This window comes from Spermophilus citellus, assembly GCF_964194105.1.
Source record: "Spermophilus citellus genome assembly, chromosome: 8".
NCBI lineage: Eukaryota > Metazoa > Chordata > Mammalia > Rodentia > Sciuridae > Spermophilus > Spermophilus citellus.
Window position 1 is genome coordinate 53,470,962 of NC_138189.1, and position 17,375 is coordinate 53,488,336.

The window sequence follows — 17,375 nt, forward strand, 5'->3', positions numbered from 1 at the left end:
TGCCAACCAAGAATTCTGTATCCAGCAAAATTAAGCTTCAGGTACGACAACGAAATAAAAATCTTTCATGATAAACAAAAGCTAAAAGAATTTGTAGCCAGAAAACCAGCATTGCAAAGCATCTTGAACAAAACACTACACGAGGAAGAAGTGAATAACAATAACCAAAGCCAACAATGGGAAGTACCTCAATAAGGACAGATGGTGGGGGGAAAGCTAACCATGGAGAAACAAACTAAACTATAAAAAAAAAAAAAGAGATAAACAATCAAACATGGCTGGAAGTACAAAATATACATCAATAGTAACTCTAAATGTTAATGGTTTAAACTCTCCAATAAAGCGACATAGGCTGGTAACATGGATTAAAAAAACAAATCCAACAATATGCTGCCTCCAGGAGACACATCTGACTGGAAAAGACGTACACAGGCTGAAGGTGAAAGGTTGGGAAAAAATATATCATGCACACAGTCCTCGCAAGCAAGCAGGCGTGGCCATCCTCATATCGAATAAAATCGACTTCAAGACTAAATCAATCCAAAGGGATAAGGAAGGACATTATATACTGTTAAAAGGAACCATTCACCAACAAGATATAACAATTATCAATATTTATGCACCAAATAATGGTGCTGCGACGTTCATAAAACAAATTCTCCTCAAGTTCAAGAATCAAATAGACCACAACACAATAATTATGGGTGACTTCAACACACCTCTCTCACCATTGGACAGATCCTCCAAACAAAAGTTGAATAAAGAAACTATAGAACTCAATATCACAATTAATAACCTAGACTTAACTGACATATATAGAATATATCAACCATCTTCTAGTGTATATACGTTTTTCTCAGCAGCACATGGATCCTTCTCAAAAATAGACCATGTATTATGCCATAGGGCAACCCTTAGTAAATATAAAGGTGTGGAGATAATACCATGCACTTTATCTGACCATAGTGGAATGAAACTGGTAATTAATGATAAAAGAAGGAAGGGAAAATCCTATATCACATGGAAAATGAACAATATGTTACTTAATGATCAATGGGTTACAGAAGACATAAAGGAGGAAATCAAGAAATTCCTAGAGATAAATGAAAACACAGATACAACTTATCGAAATCTATGGGACACAATGAAAGCAGTTTTAAGAGGGAAATTCATCTCCTGGAGGTCATTCCTCAGAAAAAAAAAAAACCAACAAATAAATGAACTCACACTTCATCTCAAAGCCCTAGAAAAGGAAGAACAAAACAACAACAAATGCAGCAAAAGGCAAGAAATAATTAAAATCAGAGCAGAAATCAATGAAATTGAAACAAAAGAAACTATTGAAAAAATTAACAAAACTAAAAGTTGGTTCTTCGAAAAAATAAATAAGATTGACAGACCCTTAGCCATGCTAACGAAGAGAAGAAGAGAGAGAACTCAAATCACTAACATACGGGATGAAAAAGGCAATATCACAACAGATGCGACAGAAATACAGAAGATAATTAGAAATTATTTTGAAAACCTATATTCCTATAAAATTGAGGATAGTGAGGACATCGATAAATTTCTTAAGACATATGATTTGCCCAAACTGAGTCAGGAAGATACACACAATTTGAACAGACCAATATCAATGGATGAAATTGAAGAAGCCATCAAAAGACTACCAACCAAGAAAAGCCCAGGACCGGATGGGTATACAGCGGAGTTTTACAAAACCTTTAAAGAAGAATTAATACCAATACTTTTCAAGTTATTCCAGGAAATAGAAAAAGAGGGAGCTCTTCCAAACTCATTCTATGAGGCAAACATCACCCTGATTCCGAAACCAGACAAAGACACCTCAAAGAAAGAAAACTACAGACCAATATCTCTGATGAACCTAGATGCAAAAATCCTCAATAAAATAATGGCAAATCGGATACAAAGACACATTAAAAAAATAGTGCACCATGATCAAGTAGGATTCATCCCTGGGATGCAAGGATGGTTCAATATACGGAAATCAATAAATGTTATCCACCATATAAATAGACTTAAAGATAAGAAACATATGATCATCTCAATAGATGCAGAAAAGGCATTTGACAAAGTACAGCATCCCTTTATGTTCAAAACATTAGAAAAAATAGGGATAACGGGAACTTACCTCAACATTGTAAAAGCTATTTATGCTAAGCCTCAGGCTAGCATCATTCTGAATGGAGAAAAATTGAAGGCATTCCCTCTAAAATCTGGAACAAGACAAGGATGCCCGCTCTCACCACTTCTGTTCAACATAGTTCTAGAAACACTGGCCAGAGCAATTAGACAGACGAAAGAAATTAAAGGCATAAAAATTGGAAAAGAAGAACTTAAATTATCACTATTTGCAGATGACATGATTCTATACCTAGAAGACCCAAAAGGGTCTACAAAAAAACTACTAGAACTAATAAATGAATTCAGCAAAGTGGCAGGATATAAAATCAACACACATAAATCAAAGGCATTTCTGTATATCAGCGACAAAACTTCTGAAACGGAAATGAGGAAAAACACCCCATTCACAATATCCTCAAAAACAATAAAATACTTGGGAATCAACCTAACAAGAGAGGTGAAAGACCTATACAATGAAAACTACAGAACCCTAAAGAAAGAAATAGAAGAGGATCTTAGAAGATGGAAAAATATACCCTGTTCATGGATAGGCAGAACTAACATCATCAAAATGGCAATATTACCAAAAGTTCTCTATAGGTTTAATGCAATGCCAATCAAAATCCCAATGGCACTTCTTGTAGAAATAGATAAAGCAATCATGAAATTCATATGGAAAAATAAAAGACCCAGAATAGCAAAAGCAATACTAAGCAGGAAGAGTGAATCAGGCGGTATTGCAATACCAGACTTCAAATTATATTACAGAGCAATAGTAACAAAAACAGCATGGTACTGGTACCAAAACCGGCGGGTGGACCAATGGTACAGAATAGAGGACACAGAGACTAACCCACAAAGTTACAACTACCTAATATTTGATAAAGGGGCTAAAAGCAAGCAATGGAGGAAGGATAGCATCTTCAACAAATGGTGTTGGGAAAACTGGAAATCCATATGCAACAAAATGAAACTAAACCCTCTCCTCTCACCATGTACAAAAATTAACTCAAAATGGATCAAAGACCTTGATATCAAAACAGAGACTCTGCGTCTGATAGAAGAAAAAGTTGGCTCCGATCTACATATTGTAGGGTCAGGCCCCAAATTCCTTAATAGGACACCCATAGCACAAGAGTTAATAACAAGAATCAACAATTGGGACTTACTGAAACTAAAAAGTTTTTTCTCAGCAAGAGAAACAATAAGAGAGGTAAATAGGGAGCCTACATCCTGGGAACAAATTTTTACTCCTCACACTTCAGATAGAGCCCTAATATCCAGAGTATATAAAGAACTCAAAAAATTAGACAGCAAGATAACAAATCACCCAATCAACAAATGGGCCAAGGACCTAAACAGACACTTCTCAGAGGAGGACATACAATCAATCAACAAGTACATGAAAAAATGCTCACCATCTCTAGCAGTCAGAGAAATGCAAATCAAAACCACACTAAGATACCATCTCACTCCAGCAAGATTGGCAGCCATTATGAAGTCAAACAACAACAAATGCTGGAGAGGATGTGGGGAAAAGGGTACTCTTGTACATTGCTGGTGGGACTGCAAATTGGTTAGGCCACTTTGGAAAGCAGTATGGAGATTCCTGGGAAAGCTGGGAATGGAACCACCATTTGACCCTGCTATTGCCCTTCTCGGACTATTCCCTGAAGACCTTAAAAGAGCATGCTACAGGGACACTGCCACATCGATGTTCATAGCAGCACAATTCACAATAGCTAGACTGTGGAACCAACCCAGATGCCCTTCAATAGATGAATGGATTAAAAAAATGTGGCATCTATACACAATGGAGTACTATGCAGCAATAAAAAATGACAAAATCATAGAATTTTCAGGGAAATGGATGGCACTAGAGCAGATTATGCTTAGTGAAGCTAGCCAATCCTTAAAAAACAAATACAAAATGACTTCCTTGATATAATGAGAGCAATTAAGATTAGAGAAGGGAGGAAGAGCAGGAAGAAAAGACTAGCAATAAACAGAGACATGAAGGGGGAGGGAAAGGGAAAGAAAATGGGAATTACATGGAAATGGAGGGAGAGCCGCATTGTTATACAAAAATACATATAAGAGGCTGTGAGGGGAATGGGAAAATTAATAAGGAGAGAAATAAACTACAGTGGATGGGGTAGATAGAGAGGATGGGAGGGGAGGGGAGGGGAGGGGGGATAGTATAGGACAGGAAAGGTAGCAGAATACAACAGTTACTAATATGGCATTTTGTAAAAATGGGGATATTTAAATGATATGATTTTGAAATCTGCGTTGGGGGTAAATATGGGAGTTCATAACTCACTCAAAGCTTATGTAAGAAATATGCTATGTCAAGAGCTGTGTAATGTTTTGAACAACCAATAAAAAAAAAAAAAAAAAAAAAAAAAAAAAAAAAAAAAAAAAACAAAATAAATGATTCTTAACAACAGTTGAAAGATTCATGCTACTAGTCTAACACAAACCTAGTGAAACTGTTTGTAGGATGCTCTGATCATCAGCTTTATTAGATTTAAAATGATATATCAATATTTGCTTACATGTGACCCCAAATGAAATGTTACACAACAGTTCAGAAATAAGATCATTTCCTGAATCTTAACATTAAAATTCAGAATTATATCTTACCACCATAATACAGAATAATTTATACTTGGACTATATGAGTAAATAAATGTCTTCCAAGCCTGCAAACCCTGATAATTCATGGGTACTGCCAAGCTTAGTAATATTTCCATAAAATCTTTGACTAATTCTGTTATGAAATATAGAAGACTAACTTTCTTATTCAATTCATGAGACACTTTAATTAGGGAGCGTATTTTCTTTTTCAGAAAACTTTGTGAATAGTATTGGTATGTTCTCAAAATCTTTTTTTTTTTTAACTTGTTTTAAAAACTAGAATTCCAAATGGCAATACTCAGGTCAAGAGCTTTTGAAACTCATTGGTTGTAGAAATACAAGGGAAAAAATTTTTCTTTCTTATGGAGAAAGACAATTTTCTTCGATTCTTTTAGGTATTAGTATTCTCAAATTACTTTCAGGCCTTTTACCTTACAATAATAAAGGACAAAATCTCCCCCTGGTGATCAAAACATGTAAGTGCATCTTTAAAATGTCATTTTAAAATGGCCTGGGACTGCTCATAAAGCTACTATCACCCTTCACCGAATTTTCAAAACAAAATACATTTTTGATTAGATAATTACTACATATATCAAACATTAATTGGATTTTTTAGTATATCTGTAGTATGAGAATATGTGTGTGTATGAGTATGAATGTGCGTGTTAAAAATTACAAAAAAGAAAAGTTTTCACAACTATGAGTTAGAAGATTATTGTCTTAATTTGCCACCAGACTTTGTGAAATATAATTTCCTTTAGGAAAGTCCCCTAAATGCATTTAGAATAGCACATTTATTTCTCATGGCAGAAAACCTGGGAGAACATGGCAGTTAAAAAAAAAAGTACTTGTGAAGCTTATGAGCTCTGGAAAGGAGACAGGAAATTATGTAAACATTCCTTGAACTCCTTGAAAGTTCAGAAAGCTTCTCATTTAAGGGGAAAATCCTGACAAAAGCATACTATATCACAAGGGATCTTAAAAAAAAGTTTGTATTGCAGCTCATGTGTACTTCAACTTATTAATTTTAAAGAGCTGAATTCTCTGCTCTAATTTTCAAGCCAGGTAAAATGGCCCATTACTTTTCAAATAAATATCCCTTATAAATTGGCTATAGATTACTGAATAACTAAAATGATTGTAAAATAAATCATGTTCTGTATCTCATGTTGCCAGATCCAAACACTGAATATCACTTCATTGTACTAAGCTCACTGAATATCCACATTCTCATACATGTATGACCTGTATACAGTGCTCTTTGTTTAACTTTTATGGTGAGTTAGAGGCCTGTTTTTGAAGCAATCCAGCGTCGGTAATAAGTTACTTGTGTGTAGACTCCAGGTTTGTTCTTTTGACCACAGTTATCTCCCCAGCTTACAATTCCAATGAGATACCAGGTATCTTTAAGATCTTTTATAACTAATGGTCCCCCAGAATCACCCTGAAAATTTAAAAAAAAGGAGAAAGAAATTAGATTGACATTAAGCTTATTATTTATTTCAATGAACTACGTTTTATCATTAGACAGAAGACAGTATTTTATTATAGCTAACAATGCAGAATAATTAACTTAAACATGAAATTAAAAATTATAAATAGCTTTAAGGTTCAATTTCCATATCTTTATATTATTATTTTTTTGTACAGAATACATAGTTAAAAGGAAAAATGAATATGAAGAATTTTATGTCTCACTTTCATTATTCAGCCTGTTTCCCTAGGAGTAGCCACTTCATGCTGGTTTAATAATTTCTTAGAATATCTGATTCCTTATCACTAAATTATATGCTCAAATGAATATTTCATAGATTTAGACTGTATATATTTATTTTCTGTTATATAGGTGAAGATTTAGCTGTTTTACAACCACTTCAAACTTTTCCTCACCATATCTTTATGTTATGTATCTCCATTTTGGATTAAATTAAAACTCGATGTTTACTTTAATCTCACTTAGTAAATGCCATTTATTGGTGAATCAAGCAACGTATTTTGATTATGTTACATTTGACATTTGTTGGGCAGAGTTTGGTTTCCTAGAATTAATAATACACTTTTTTTTTCTTCTTCCTTGTTTTGGGAGTGCGGGGTGGGTACTGGGGATTGAACCTAGGGGTGCTTAACCACTGAGCCATATCCTCAGCCTTTTTAAAAATTTATTATTATTAGTCATTTTGAGACAGGGTCTCACTAAGTTGCTTAGGTCCTTGCTAAGTTCCTGAGGTTGGTCCTGAATTTGTGATCCTCCTGCCTTAGCCTCCTGAGTCACTGGCAAGAGACACTATTCTGGGCTATTCTTTGGCTAATTTTCCATGTACCTTGGCAAATGTTTAATGTTTCAAAAAATCTATGTAGATCTAACAATAATATTTACTAGTACTCAAGGATATCAGAGAACGTGTCAGTTCTGGAGACTGAGCCCAGGAGTGCTTTACCACTGAGGTACATTCCCAGCTCTTTTTATTTTTAATCTGAAGACAGGATTTCTCTAAGTTGCTTAGAGCCTCTTAAAACTTGAGATTCTTCTACCTTAGCCTCCTGAATCACTGTGATTATATGCTATGCCACCACAGGAACACATCAGTTGTTTACTTCTTCTGAAGATGTTCCCCATCTCAGCATACACATACTTGCTCAATTTCCCTCTGTTTCCTGCATACTCACACACACACACACACACACACACACACACACACACACACACCTTCCTTTTATAATGACTTAGATTGGTTACTCTAAATTTGGTGTAGAGATAATCCTGAGACTGTGTAGCCATCACCATTCTTTTGTGTTGATTTCATAATGCTTTGGGTTCCTTAACTTCCACTTTCTTGATTTTTCTCCCTCATTTTGATAAAGTATCCTACCAGGGGGTTTCCTAAGAAAGAGGTGCTCCCAAAGTTCTTATTACCTGTTTGAAAAGGCAGGGCACAAAGGCACCAAGGTGCTATATTACAGAAAACTGTAAGTGCCAAACAAAGGGCCTAGTTAGTAACAGAAGAGAACAGAGACAAAGAACATAGTGGGGGTAGACTTAGAAGCTTTCACACACACACACACACACACACACACACACACAAAGAGGATTTATGCTCTTTAAAAATAAATTTTATAAAATAATATATATATGAAACCTAGATGCCCTTAAATAGATGAATGGATAAAGAAATGGTAATACATATATACAATGAAATATTATTCAACATCAAAAGAGAATAAAAATATGGAACTTGCAGGTAAATGATGGAGTTGGAGAATATCATTCTAAGTGAAGTAAGCCAGCCTCCCCAAAAACAAAGGCTGAATGTTTTCTCTGATAAGTGGATGCTGGTCCATAATGGGGCAGGGGATGCGATGAGTGGAAAAACTTTGGATTGGGCAAATGGGAGCGAGAGAAAGGGTGGGGGCATGGGTTAGGAAAGATGGTAGAATGAGACAGACATCATTACCCTAGGTACATGTATGATTGCAGGAATGGTGTGACTCTACTTTGTGTATAACCAGAGAAGTGAAAAATTATGCTCCATTTGTGTGCAACGAATTGAAGAACATTCTGTTGTCATGTATAACTGATTAGAATACATTAAAAAGAGAAAGGTCTCTATTCTAAAAATTTTAAAACACTGATGAAAGGATTGCAAGAAGTACAAATAAATGGAAAGATATTCAATGTGCATGGACTGAAAGAATAAGTATTGCTAAAATGTCCATACAACCCAAAGTGATTTATACAGTCAATGAAATCTCTGCCCAAATTCCAATGGCATTCTTCAAAGAAATAGAAAAATCAAAAACAAAATCCTAAGATTCATATGGAATTACAAAAAACTAAAATTGCTAAATCAGTATTGAACAAGAAGAACAAAATTGAAAGCATTGTACATCCTGATTTCAAAGTATATCACAAAGCCATAGTAATCCAAACTATATGATCCTGGCATTAAAACAGACACAAAAAATCAATGGAATAGAATTGAGAGCCCAGAAATAAACCTACACATCCAGAGTCAACTACTATTTGACAAGAGAACCAAGAATATGCAATGCAGAAAGGAAAGGACAGTCTCTTCAGTAAACAGTGTTGGGAAAATTAGGTAGCTTCATGCAAAATAATGAAACTGGACCCTTATGTAGCTTAAAAGAGTTAACTTTAAATGGATTAAAGACACAAATGCAAGGCCTGAAATTATAAAACTCCCAAGGAAAATGCTCCTTGACACTGATCTTGTTAATGATTTTTTTAGATATGACATTGAAAGGACAATCAACAAAAGAGAAAATAAATAAATGGGACTACATCAGACTAAAAAGCTTCAGTGCAACAAAGGTAATAAGCAACAAAATGAAAAGGTAATCTACAAAATTAGAAAAAATATTTGCAAGTCATATATATGATAAAGGGTTAATATTGAAAATATACAAAACTTTACATAACTCAATATCAAATAATGAATAATGCAATGAAAATTGGGCATATAACCTGAATAGACATTTCTAAAAAGGAGACATACAAATGGCCAATAGTATAATATAAGATGTTAAGATCATTAATCATTAGAGAAATGCAATCAAAATCCTGAGATATCACTCAACACCTATTAGGATGGATATTACCAAAAAGTCAAGATACAACATCAGTTGAAGAGGATGAGAACCCTTGTATATGGTTGGTGAGAATGTAAATTGGTACAGCCCTTATGAAAAAGTATGATTCCTCAAAAAAGTTAAAATTAAGACTTCCGCATGATCCAATGATCCCACTTCTAAGTATTTAAGTGAAGCAAACTAAATCAGTAACTCAAAGAGACATCTGCACACTGCAGTATTATTCAGAGTATCCAAGACATGATAACTACCTAAGTGTCTATTAATGAATGGTTGGCTAAAGAAGACACACACACACACACACACACACACACACACACACACACACCTCTGAACATTATTCAGCTATTTTTAAAAGAACCTGCTATTTGTGATAACACAATGAAATTGGAGGACATTATTACATGAAATAAGTCAGACACAGGAAAACAGAGTATTATCTCACTTACGTGTGGAATCTAAAAAGTCAAACTCACTAAAACAGAGTACATTGGTAGTTTCCAAGGACTGTGGGAGAAATGTTGATCAAAGGGTATAAATTTTGAATTATAAGATGACCAAATCCTGGTAATCTAATGTATAGCATGGATGGTGCTGAATAGATTAATTTTATTGTGATAATCATTATAATATGTATGTCAAATTATATACATTTCTTATTTACTATATATTTTCCATTTAAAAATCAAATATGCTCTTATAATCCAGAAGAAAAAGACAAATAAGATTTATAAAATATAATATATATGTATAAATAATATAATATGAATAAGAAAAGTAATATTAGTATGAGTTAATATTAAAAAAACTAATAAAAATGAATTTAGAACAATAAAAGTAATATAAATTATATAAAATATAAAAAATGTAATATACAAACTAACACAACACTTGTGGGCTCTCAGTAGGTAGGAGGACAGATGACATCCTTGGTGAGGAAGCGGTGTGGATAAGGGTGCATTAGCAGTTCCTCATGTGAGTGTCTCAAAAGCACCTCAAACTCCACATGGCTGATGTTGGACTCAGATCTCTGTAGGATGTGTAACTTTGCCCTGACATGTTTACCACATTTTTTCAAATGATTTAAACCAGAAATTGAATTATTTTAATTATTTAGCCAGAAATTTAGATATCATGTTTTGATACCTACTTTCTTCAATCATATCAAAATTATCCCTTCACTTGTCAATTTTAGCTCCTACCTTCTTTGTCTAGCTCTGTCTACATGCTACCTTCTTAGTCCAAATTACCACATTTCACCTGGATTTTTGTTACACAGGCTAACTTATCCACTATGGCCATATCCAGATTTTCTCCTTAATGTGAGCAGAATGATTTTCAAAATGTTCAAATTTGATTGAAAAACTCTTTTAACTTAACAAACAAATAATACTACTCAGGAAGTGTTTTGAGAACTTTATACATATTAACTAATTTAGTATAAACCCCCTGATTAAAAATTTTAGTGCTTTCCATTGCTTTTAGGAAAAAGGGCAAAATACTTCAGGTTGCTGATTGCCCTGCCAGGCAATCCTCTTGCATCACCTGGCAACATTGAGCCTATATGTTCTGTGATATGCTAAAGGTCTTCTTCAGTTCCTAAGCTCTCCCTAGCCACTTCATCATTACAGCCCTCCTTGTTAATGCCTTCTTTTTTCTGCTAATTCAACTCTAGCTACCCTTCAACTTTAGCTTCACCTCTCTTAATAGTGTGTTCATTTTCATATATTCTTATAGAAATATGTCCTTTTTCTTCCAAGCATTCTACTGCAGGCATCTTCCTTTCATTACTGTATATTCTATATTAACACACATCTAACAGTCAGTTCCCTGAAAGCAGGTCCCGTGTAGTAGTTGGTATGGTGCATGGCACAAAGTAGGGAGTTTAAGCCTTTTGAGCAAATAGGAGACACAGAATGAATAAAACAATTGCCAGGGAAAATTCTGGACTAATTTTCCTCTATATTATGTTCCCAACTACCAGAATTTGAATTATGCTTCCTCCAGAAAACTATCGCCAAAACCCATCTACTGTTTTCTGGAATGATTTTGAAGGCCATATTGAAAGAACTTACCCATCAGTGCCTGGATGGTTGTTAGAACTAGAAATTTTTCTTTTTGTAACTCTTGGTTGAACTACGAACAGTAGCAAAATCACAAAACTGCACTAAGTTGTGAAAACTTTCCATTTCTGGCTTTGATATCAGCAGTTCTGATCCTTTGTCATTTGGGTTTGGATCTTTCCTCACTAGACTTCTGGTGGAGAAATTAAGGTCTCTCTCTTCTTATTCTGCATATCAGGCATGGAATTTATTGAGTTCCAGATCAATATGCCATTGATGCTTGAACTTCTATTTTATCACCACATACCCCAGTAAAAATCACTGTACTTGTGTCTTGGATCCTTAAGCCTGAGTCACTTCCCTGAGAACTTACCCTAGTTTTGTATAGGTTTGTTTCATTATTAATTTGCCCAGACAGGCAGGAATTTTACCTCTGCTCCAATCCACTGAGGCTTCCCTAGGACCACCAATACTTCTGAGGCTTCTCAGTAATCTGACTGATTGAAGTCTCATCCTTCTTCTCCAAATCTACTGATGATACCTTCCACTTGTTTCCCATGACGTCAACCTTGCTGGAATCCCTCAATTCTGGCTGCCTTCCTCCACACATTCTTGGCAATTGAAGTTAAACATGTGCCAGATCCTGCTCATAAAGCCTATGTACTACAAAACTCACTGCTCCTTTTCTAACAGATGTTGCCCATGCTGTGCAGTTTTGATGATTCTGGACAGGGTTTTCTGCCACTTGATGTCAATACTATACCTATTATTTAGCCACATAGAGTCACCTTGTTGGAGTTTTCAAGAATATCATAATAAAAACCAAATGCCTCTAGGAAGATGAACACTCATACCTTTGTCAGAAATATATGCCAGATAGATGATAGAGGACAGAGAAAGGCACTGGAAAGAACTTTAGGCTACTGCCAACTTGGTCTAATCCAATCTTTTCATTGTTAATTAGCCCTTTAACCACATATGCTCCTTATGCTGATTCCCCAAAAATTACATGGGATGCCCTGAAGTATGATTTGTAACTATACCTTTATAGTTTGGCTATGCTCTTTCTCTTTTCTATAATGTTCTTTTCTTATTCTGAAGTTGGGCAAGTGCTATTTGTTCTTTAGAACATATTAAAATATCATCTCTCTGACACTAGCTCCAAAAATGTTCCCTTCAGGGAGAAAATATTTGTTCCCCATTATGTTATTTATAACATCATAGTATTTCCTTTTTTTAGGATGTGAACCCTTTAAGAAAAGATACTTTGCTTTATTAATCTTTGGATTTCTGGTTATTAAGAAATTTTAATTTTATTGGTTTGTTTGATAGCATTAAAGAAACATTTTACTTATTTTATTTGGCTTATTAAAACATTTTAAACCATGTATTTGCTATAAAATTTACATTTAGAACTTTTTGGAGCTGATGTGATATCTATATTTTGTACTAATATAAAGAGTATAGAATATTTTCTGGGTAAGATAAAAATTCTTTTTTGGGGGGGGTTTATGAAATTTACATAATTTTCTCTCTCCAACCTACCCTGCAAGCATCATAAATTCCTTCCAGATATCCAGCACAGAACATTCCAAATTTTATATCATTGCCATACACCTGTGGTTGCTTGCACACATCATTACTTATGATCTTCACTTTGGCTTCTCGTAGATTGTTTTGCGATTCCCCTGAAGAGAAAACAAAGCAGTTTTAATTTGTATAATGATCATCCTTACCTAGAGCAATGTTGAGAAGAATTGTTTCTAATCTTCATTCTAAAACTGTCAATATAGAATGAGGTTAACATAAGCAGTCCCAGAGAAAAAATTTCTAATTAAAATTTGGCACATTTAGGGATCATTATTTTCTATAACATTTTTATAAATATCTCTACAAGCAAGAAAACCTTTTGGTCCAAACCTGTAATCCCAGTGATTTGGGAGGTAAAGCCAGAGGATCACAAGTTTGAGGCCTATCTCGGCAAAAAAAAAAAAAAAAAAAAAAAAAAAAGAACTATGGTCTTGAGCCTGAGTTTGGGTTCTATCCCTAATACCACAAGAAAAAAAATCAGCTTATATTTTTAAAAAGGCATTTCATTTTTTATGAAGTCTGTATTTCAGATTGTTCCCAGAAACTTTATATGCTTAGTTTTCTCTCTCAGCTTCATAAAATAACTATCATACCATACACATTTATTTTATCCTTTACATTAAAAAAACATTTTTAAAACAAAGGATGAACCTTTGTTTTTATTCATTGATTTGCATGTGGTGATGAGAATTGAACCCAGTGCCTCACACATGCTAAGCAAGCGCTCTACTACTGAGCCTCAACTCCACCCCTTATACTTTACATTTTATAAAGATATTTCGACATATAAAATTAATTGACAAGATGGTATTTCTTATATAAGTTAGGTACTCTAGGTTATAAGCCCCCTGAAGTCAATATTATTGTAGGCAGACTTTGTATTAGACTAAAAATAGCCTATGCATAATGGGATTCCTTATGTATTGCTTCGGAAACCATGACACACTGGTTGCTAGATTTCTGGGATGGTCCGCCAAATTGTGGTGTGATTCTCCTCCCCCGAGAAGCATGTGTAAAACCTGTTAATATAATAGACACCATTCTCATGATTAGGTTAATGTTTTATGGCAAAAGTGTGTGAATTTTACAGTTGAAGGTAAGATCACTCATCAGATTGACGTTGAGTTAATCTAAAGGCAAATTATCTAAGGTAGGCCTGACCAAACTAGGGAAGGCTTTTCATAAAGAACTTGGAATTTCCCTAAGTTCAGAAATACTTTCCCAGTGGCATTGAGGAAGCAAGCTACCATGAGTTCTAAAGCTGCAAGAAACAGAATTCTGTTTACAACAGGTAAGCTTAGAAGGGAATCCTGAGCCACAGCTGAGACCATATCCCAGTTGATATCTTGATTGCAGTTTTATGAGTCTCTGAGAAGAAGACCCCACTAAGCTGAGTCTGAGCTTGTGACCCATGGACATGATGAGATAATAATAAATGGGTGCTATTGTAAGCCGTGACATTTGTACTAATTTGTTATACAGTAATTGAAATCTATTACAGATACCTTCTCAAGATTTTCAAGATCATTTTAAGATTTATTTTTGGAGATATAGCATATAAGTGAATAATTCAGAAATATATTAAGGAATTTTAAAAGTGATTTTGTTCTTTGAATACAATTATTTTGTCTACTACATTATCCTGTACAGTGCTGGGAAGGGTAAAGTGAAACTGACAATCTGTACTTTGTAGGTGATACTGTAAATTCATAACTTTTCCAGCAAATTAGTTGGTGAATATTTCACAATTATATAAAGCATATCCCATAAATTTTGGATATCCCTCACTATATTTTATATACTGGGGAAATACTTAACATTTTTTACAAAGTATCAATTTTTATCAAAGAATTAGGTTTTTACATATCAATTTTCTTTATTGTTTTAAATTTTATTAATTTCTATTCTTTTCTTTATTATTTACTTACTTCTGCTTGTTTTAGGTTTATTTTTCTCTTCTATACTAGTTTCTTGAGGTGGGAACGTAGATTATTGATTTGACATGTTTCTTCTTCACTAATGCAAGCATTTGCTATGCATTCTCTCTTTATTTTACTGCATCCTGCATACAGGATTCAGTATTCATTCAGTTTAATGTATTTTAAAGATTTGCCTGTGACTTCCTCTTATTTAAGGGTATGATGACTAATTGTTAAGCATTTGGAGATTTTCCTGTTATTTTTACATTGGTGATTTCTAATTTGAACCTCAAAGAGAACATACTTCGTGTGATTTCAGTTTCTTTGTGTTTGTTAAGCTTTGCTTTGTGATCTGGTGTTGACTGATACTTAATGTGTATACTGCTGTTTTTTGATGAAATGTTCTACAAATACCAGATTCTATTGTTATTAACAAAGTATTATGGCAGGTATTTTTCTATGCTAACCTCAAACTACTGAGAGAAAATGAATTTTTCTACAAAGTCAAAGGGAATTCATGATGCTTCTCTCATAATTATGAAGCAGAGATTGCAAACCTTTTCTTAAGAGGAAACCCATCAGAAACAGTGTAGACATAGTGAGGTTATCAGGCTTGCCCCTTTAATCTATTGGAATAGATAACTTGTGGGTAGCATTTTCTGTGATTGGCAATAAGACCTTAAAGAAAGTGCTGAATATTCAGAATATACATAGAGTACTTGGAGAAACTCTAGAGACCACAAATCCTATTCTTGGCTATGTTAAAGAGTCTTCCTTGTCTCTTAATGGAGCTGAGAATTACAGGCGTATACCTCATATTTTGTTGTATATAAATAAATTGTATAGATTTCTGATAATGTATTTTATCTTTCTCAGAAATCCCTTTTCACCTTCTCAAACCTGGAATAAAAGAAACCCGCTAACTATTGATAAATATATGTGCCTGGACTACCTTATAGAATCCACAGTGTGCCTGGGAATGTTACAAAATAGTCAATAACCAAGTCATTATTATTCCCTGAGAGATTGTTAGTATATCAAGTTGAATAATTTTAGAGAATAAAATATGGTTTGGTGATCTTATCTCTATGCTCTTCTTATTCACAGTCACCCTCAAATTAACCTCTTTACTAAATTTTAGAAAACTTTGAAAATTTTAGAAAATTATAGAAAACTTTGCTGTAGTATTTGAGTGTTTGAGTCGGTCATTCAATTGGAGCATCACTAGGCCTGCTGTTGGCAATGTTTGCCACTAAGTGGAGCTAGAATCCCTCCAAATGAAGCTAATTGAGGACAATAGAGCCAAGAAATAGTTTCCAAGATTGAGAGCTCAATGACACCATACAAACTCATGGAACCTAGCTGTGTCTAAAGTCACTTCTTACCACTATTGACTTCCAAGGTATAAGGGCCATTTGCTGTTTTTGTTTGTTTATTTGTTTTGTTTTTGTTTCTTTGGTTCATTTGAATTGAATTTCAGTCACTTGCAAAATAAGGGCCCCTGACTAACACAACCAAACTGTGAAAATTACTGGCAGGATGATACTAGTGGAGATTAAATCACACTGCCCTAAAGGGACTTAGCCTTTCTTTAGCTTTTCTGAGATACCTACCACCATAATAAAGTGCTCCAAATCCTGTGATGTAGACAGTTGAATTTGGTGGGAAGGATGCAGAAGCTTCTGGCAAACAAATCCGGCGTATGTCATCTGAAAAGGTGACTCTAGGATGGAACTGCACAACGGCAATGTCATACTCCCTTGCTGGGGAGTGATATCGCTCATGGACAATGATTCTCTTTACTTCTCTTTTCGTTAAGGGAGGATTTATTGTTGTTCCAAAAGTAACAGTCCATTGACGTGGATTTGCATTACTGGAAAAGGTTAGAAATTAGCAGAATATGTGAACTACCAGAACATACGAACAACATTAATTGTATTTAGGCCAATAAAAGAGAAAATACCATCTTGATAATACTTGGTTGCAATTATATCTTTCTTTCATTTGAACAGTCTATTGCTAGTATTTTTAAGGATAAATATATGCAAATAACTATGTGGCACATACAGTATTATTTACCTATTCCTTCAGCAAATACTTGTTGAGAAACTATGTGTTGAATATTATCAAAATGCTAGTGACAAAGAGATAAACAAGATATAAGTTTTTAGATAACAGGACTATTAGGTTTGAGGGAAGGAAAAAAATCAAAACAAATTAAAAAGTAGATAAATAACTTCAATGAAAAGGTTATGGATAAAATAGAGTCATATATATATATATATGTGTATATATATATATATATATATATATATATATATATATATATATATATATAACTAGAAGTAGTTAGGGAAGACTTTTTTGGGAGAACAACACTCTTAGGCTGAGACATGGCAGATGAGGA

The 17,375-nt window shown here is 34.1% G+C and overlaps 2 protein-coding genes across 2 annotated transcripts in view; both read right to left on the reverse strand.

The window, feature by feature from the left end:
* Positions 1 to 6,026, reverse strand: part of LOC308654663 (transmembrane protease serine 11D-like) — a gene marked incomplete at both ends in the record, with an annotated part of 98,035 nt that extends 92,009 nt beyond the window's left edge. Inside the window, one exon of the mRNA XM_081304345.1 lies at positions 6,004 to 6,026. Coding sequence (XP_081160471.1) covers positions 6,004 to 6,026 — 23 coding nt within the window. The remainder of the gene's footprint in view (positions 1 to 6,003) is intronic.
* A 44-nt stretch (positions 6,027 to 6,070) lies between these two features.
* TMPRSS11A (transmembrane serine protease 11A) overlaps positions 6,071 to 17,375 on the reverse strand; it is a gene marked incomplete at both ends in the record, with an annotated part of 51,073 nt that continues 39,768 nt past the window's right edge. The window contains 3 exons of the mRNA XM_081304346.1: positions 6,071 to 6,232; positions 13,005 to 13,147; positions 16,582 to 16,841. Of these exons, the coding sequence (XP_081160472.1) occupies positions 6,071 to 6,232; positions 13,005 to 13,147; positions 16,582 to 16,841 (565 nt within the window). The remainder of the gene's footprint in view (positions 6,233 to 13,004; positions 13,148 to 16,581; positions 16,842 to 17,375) is intronic.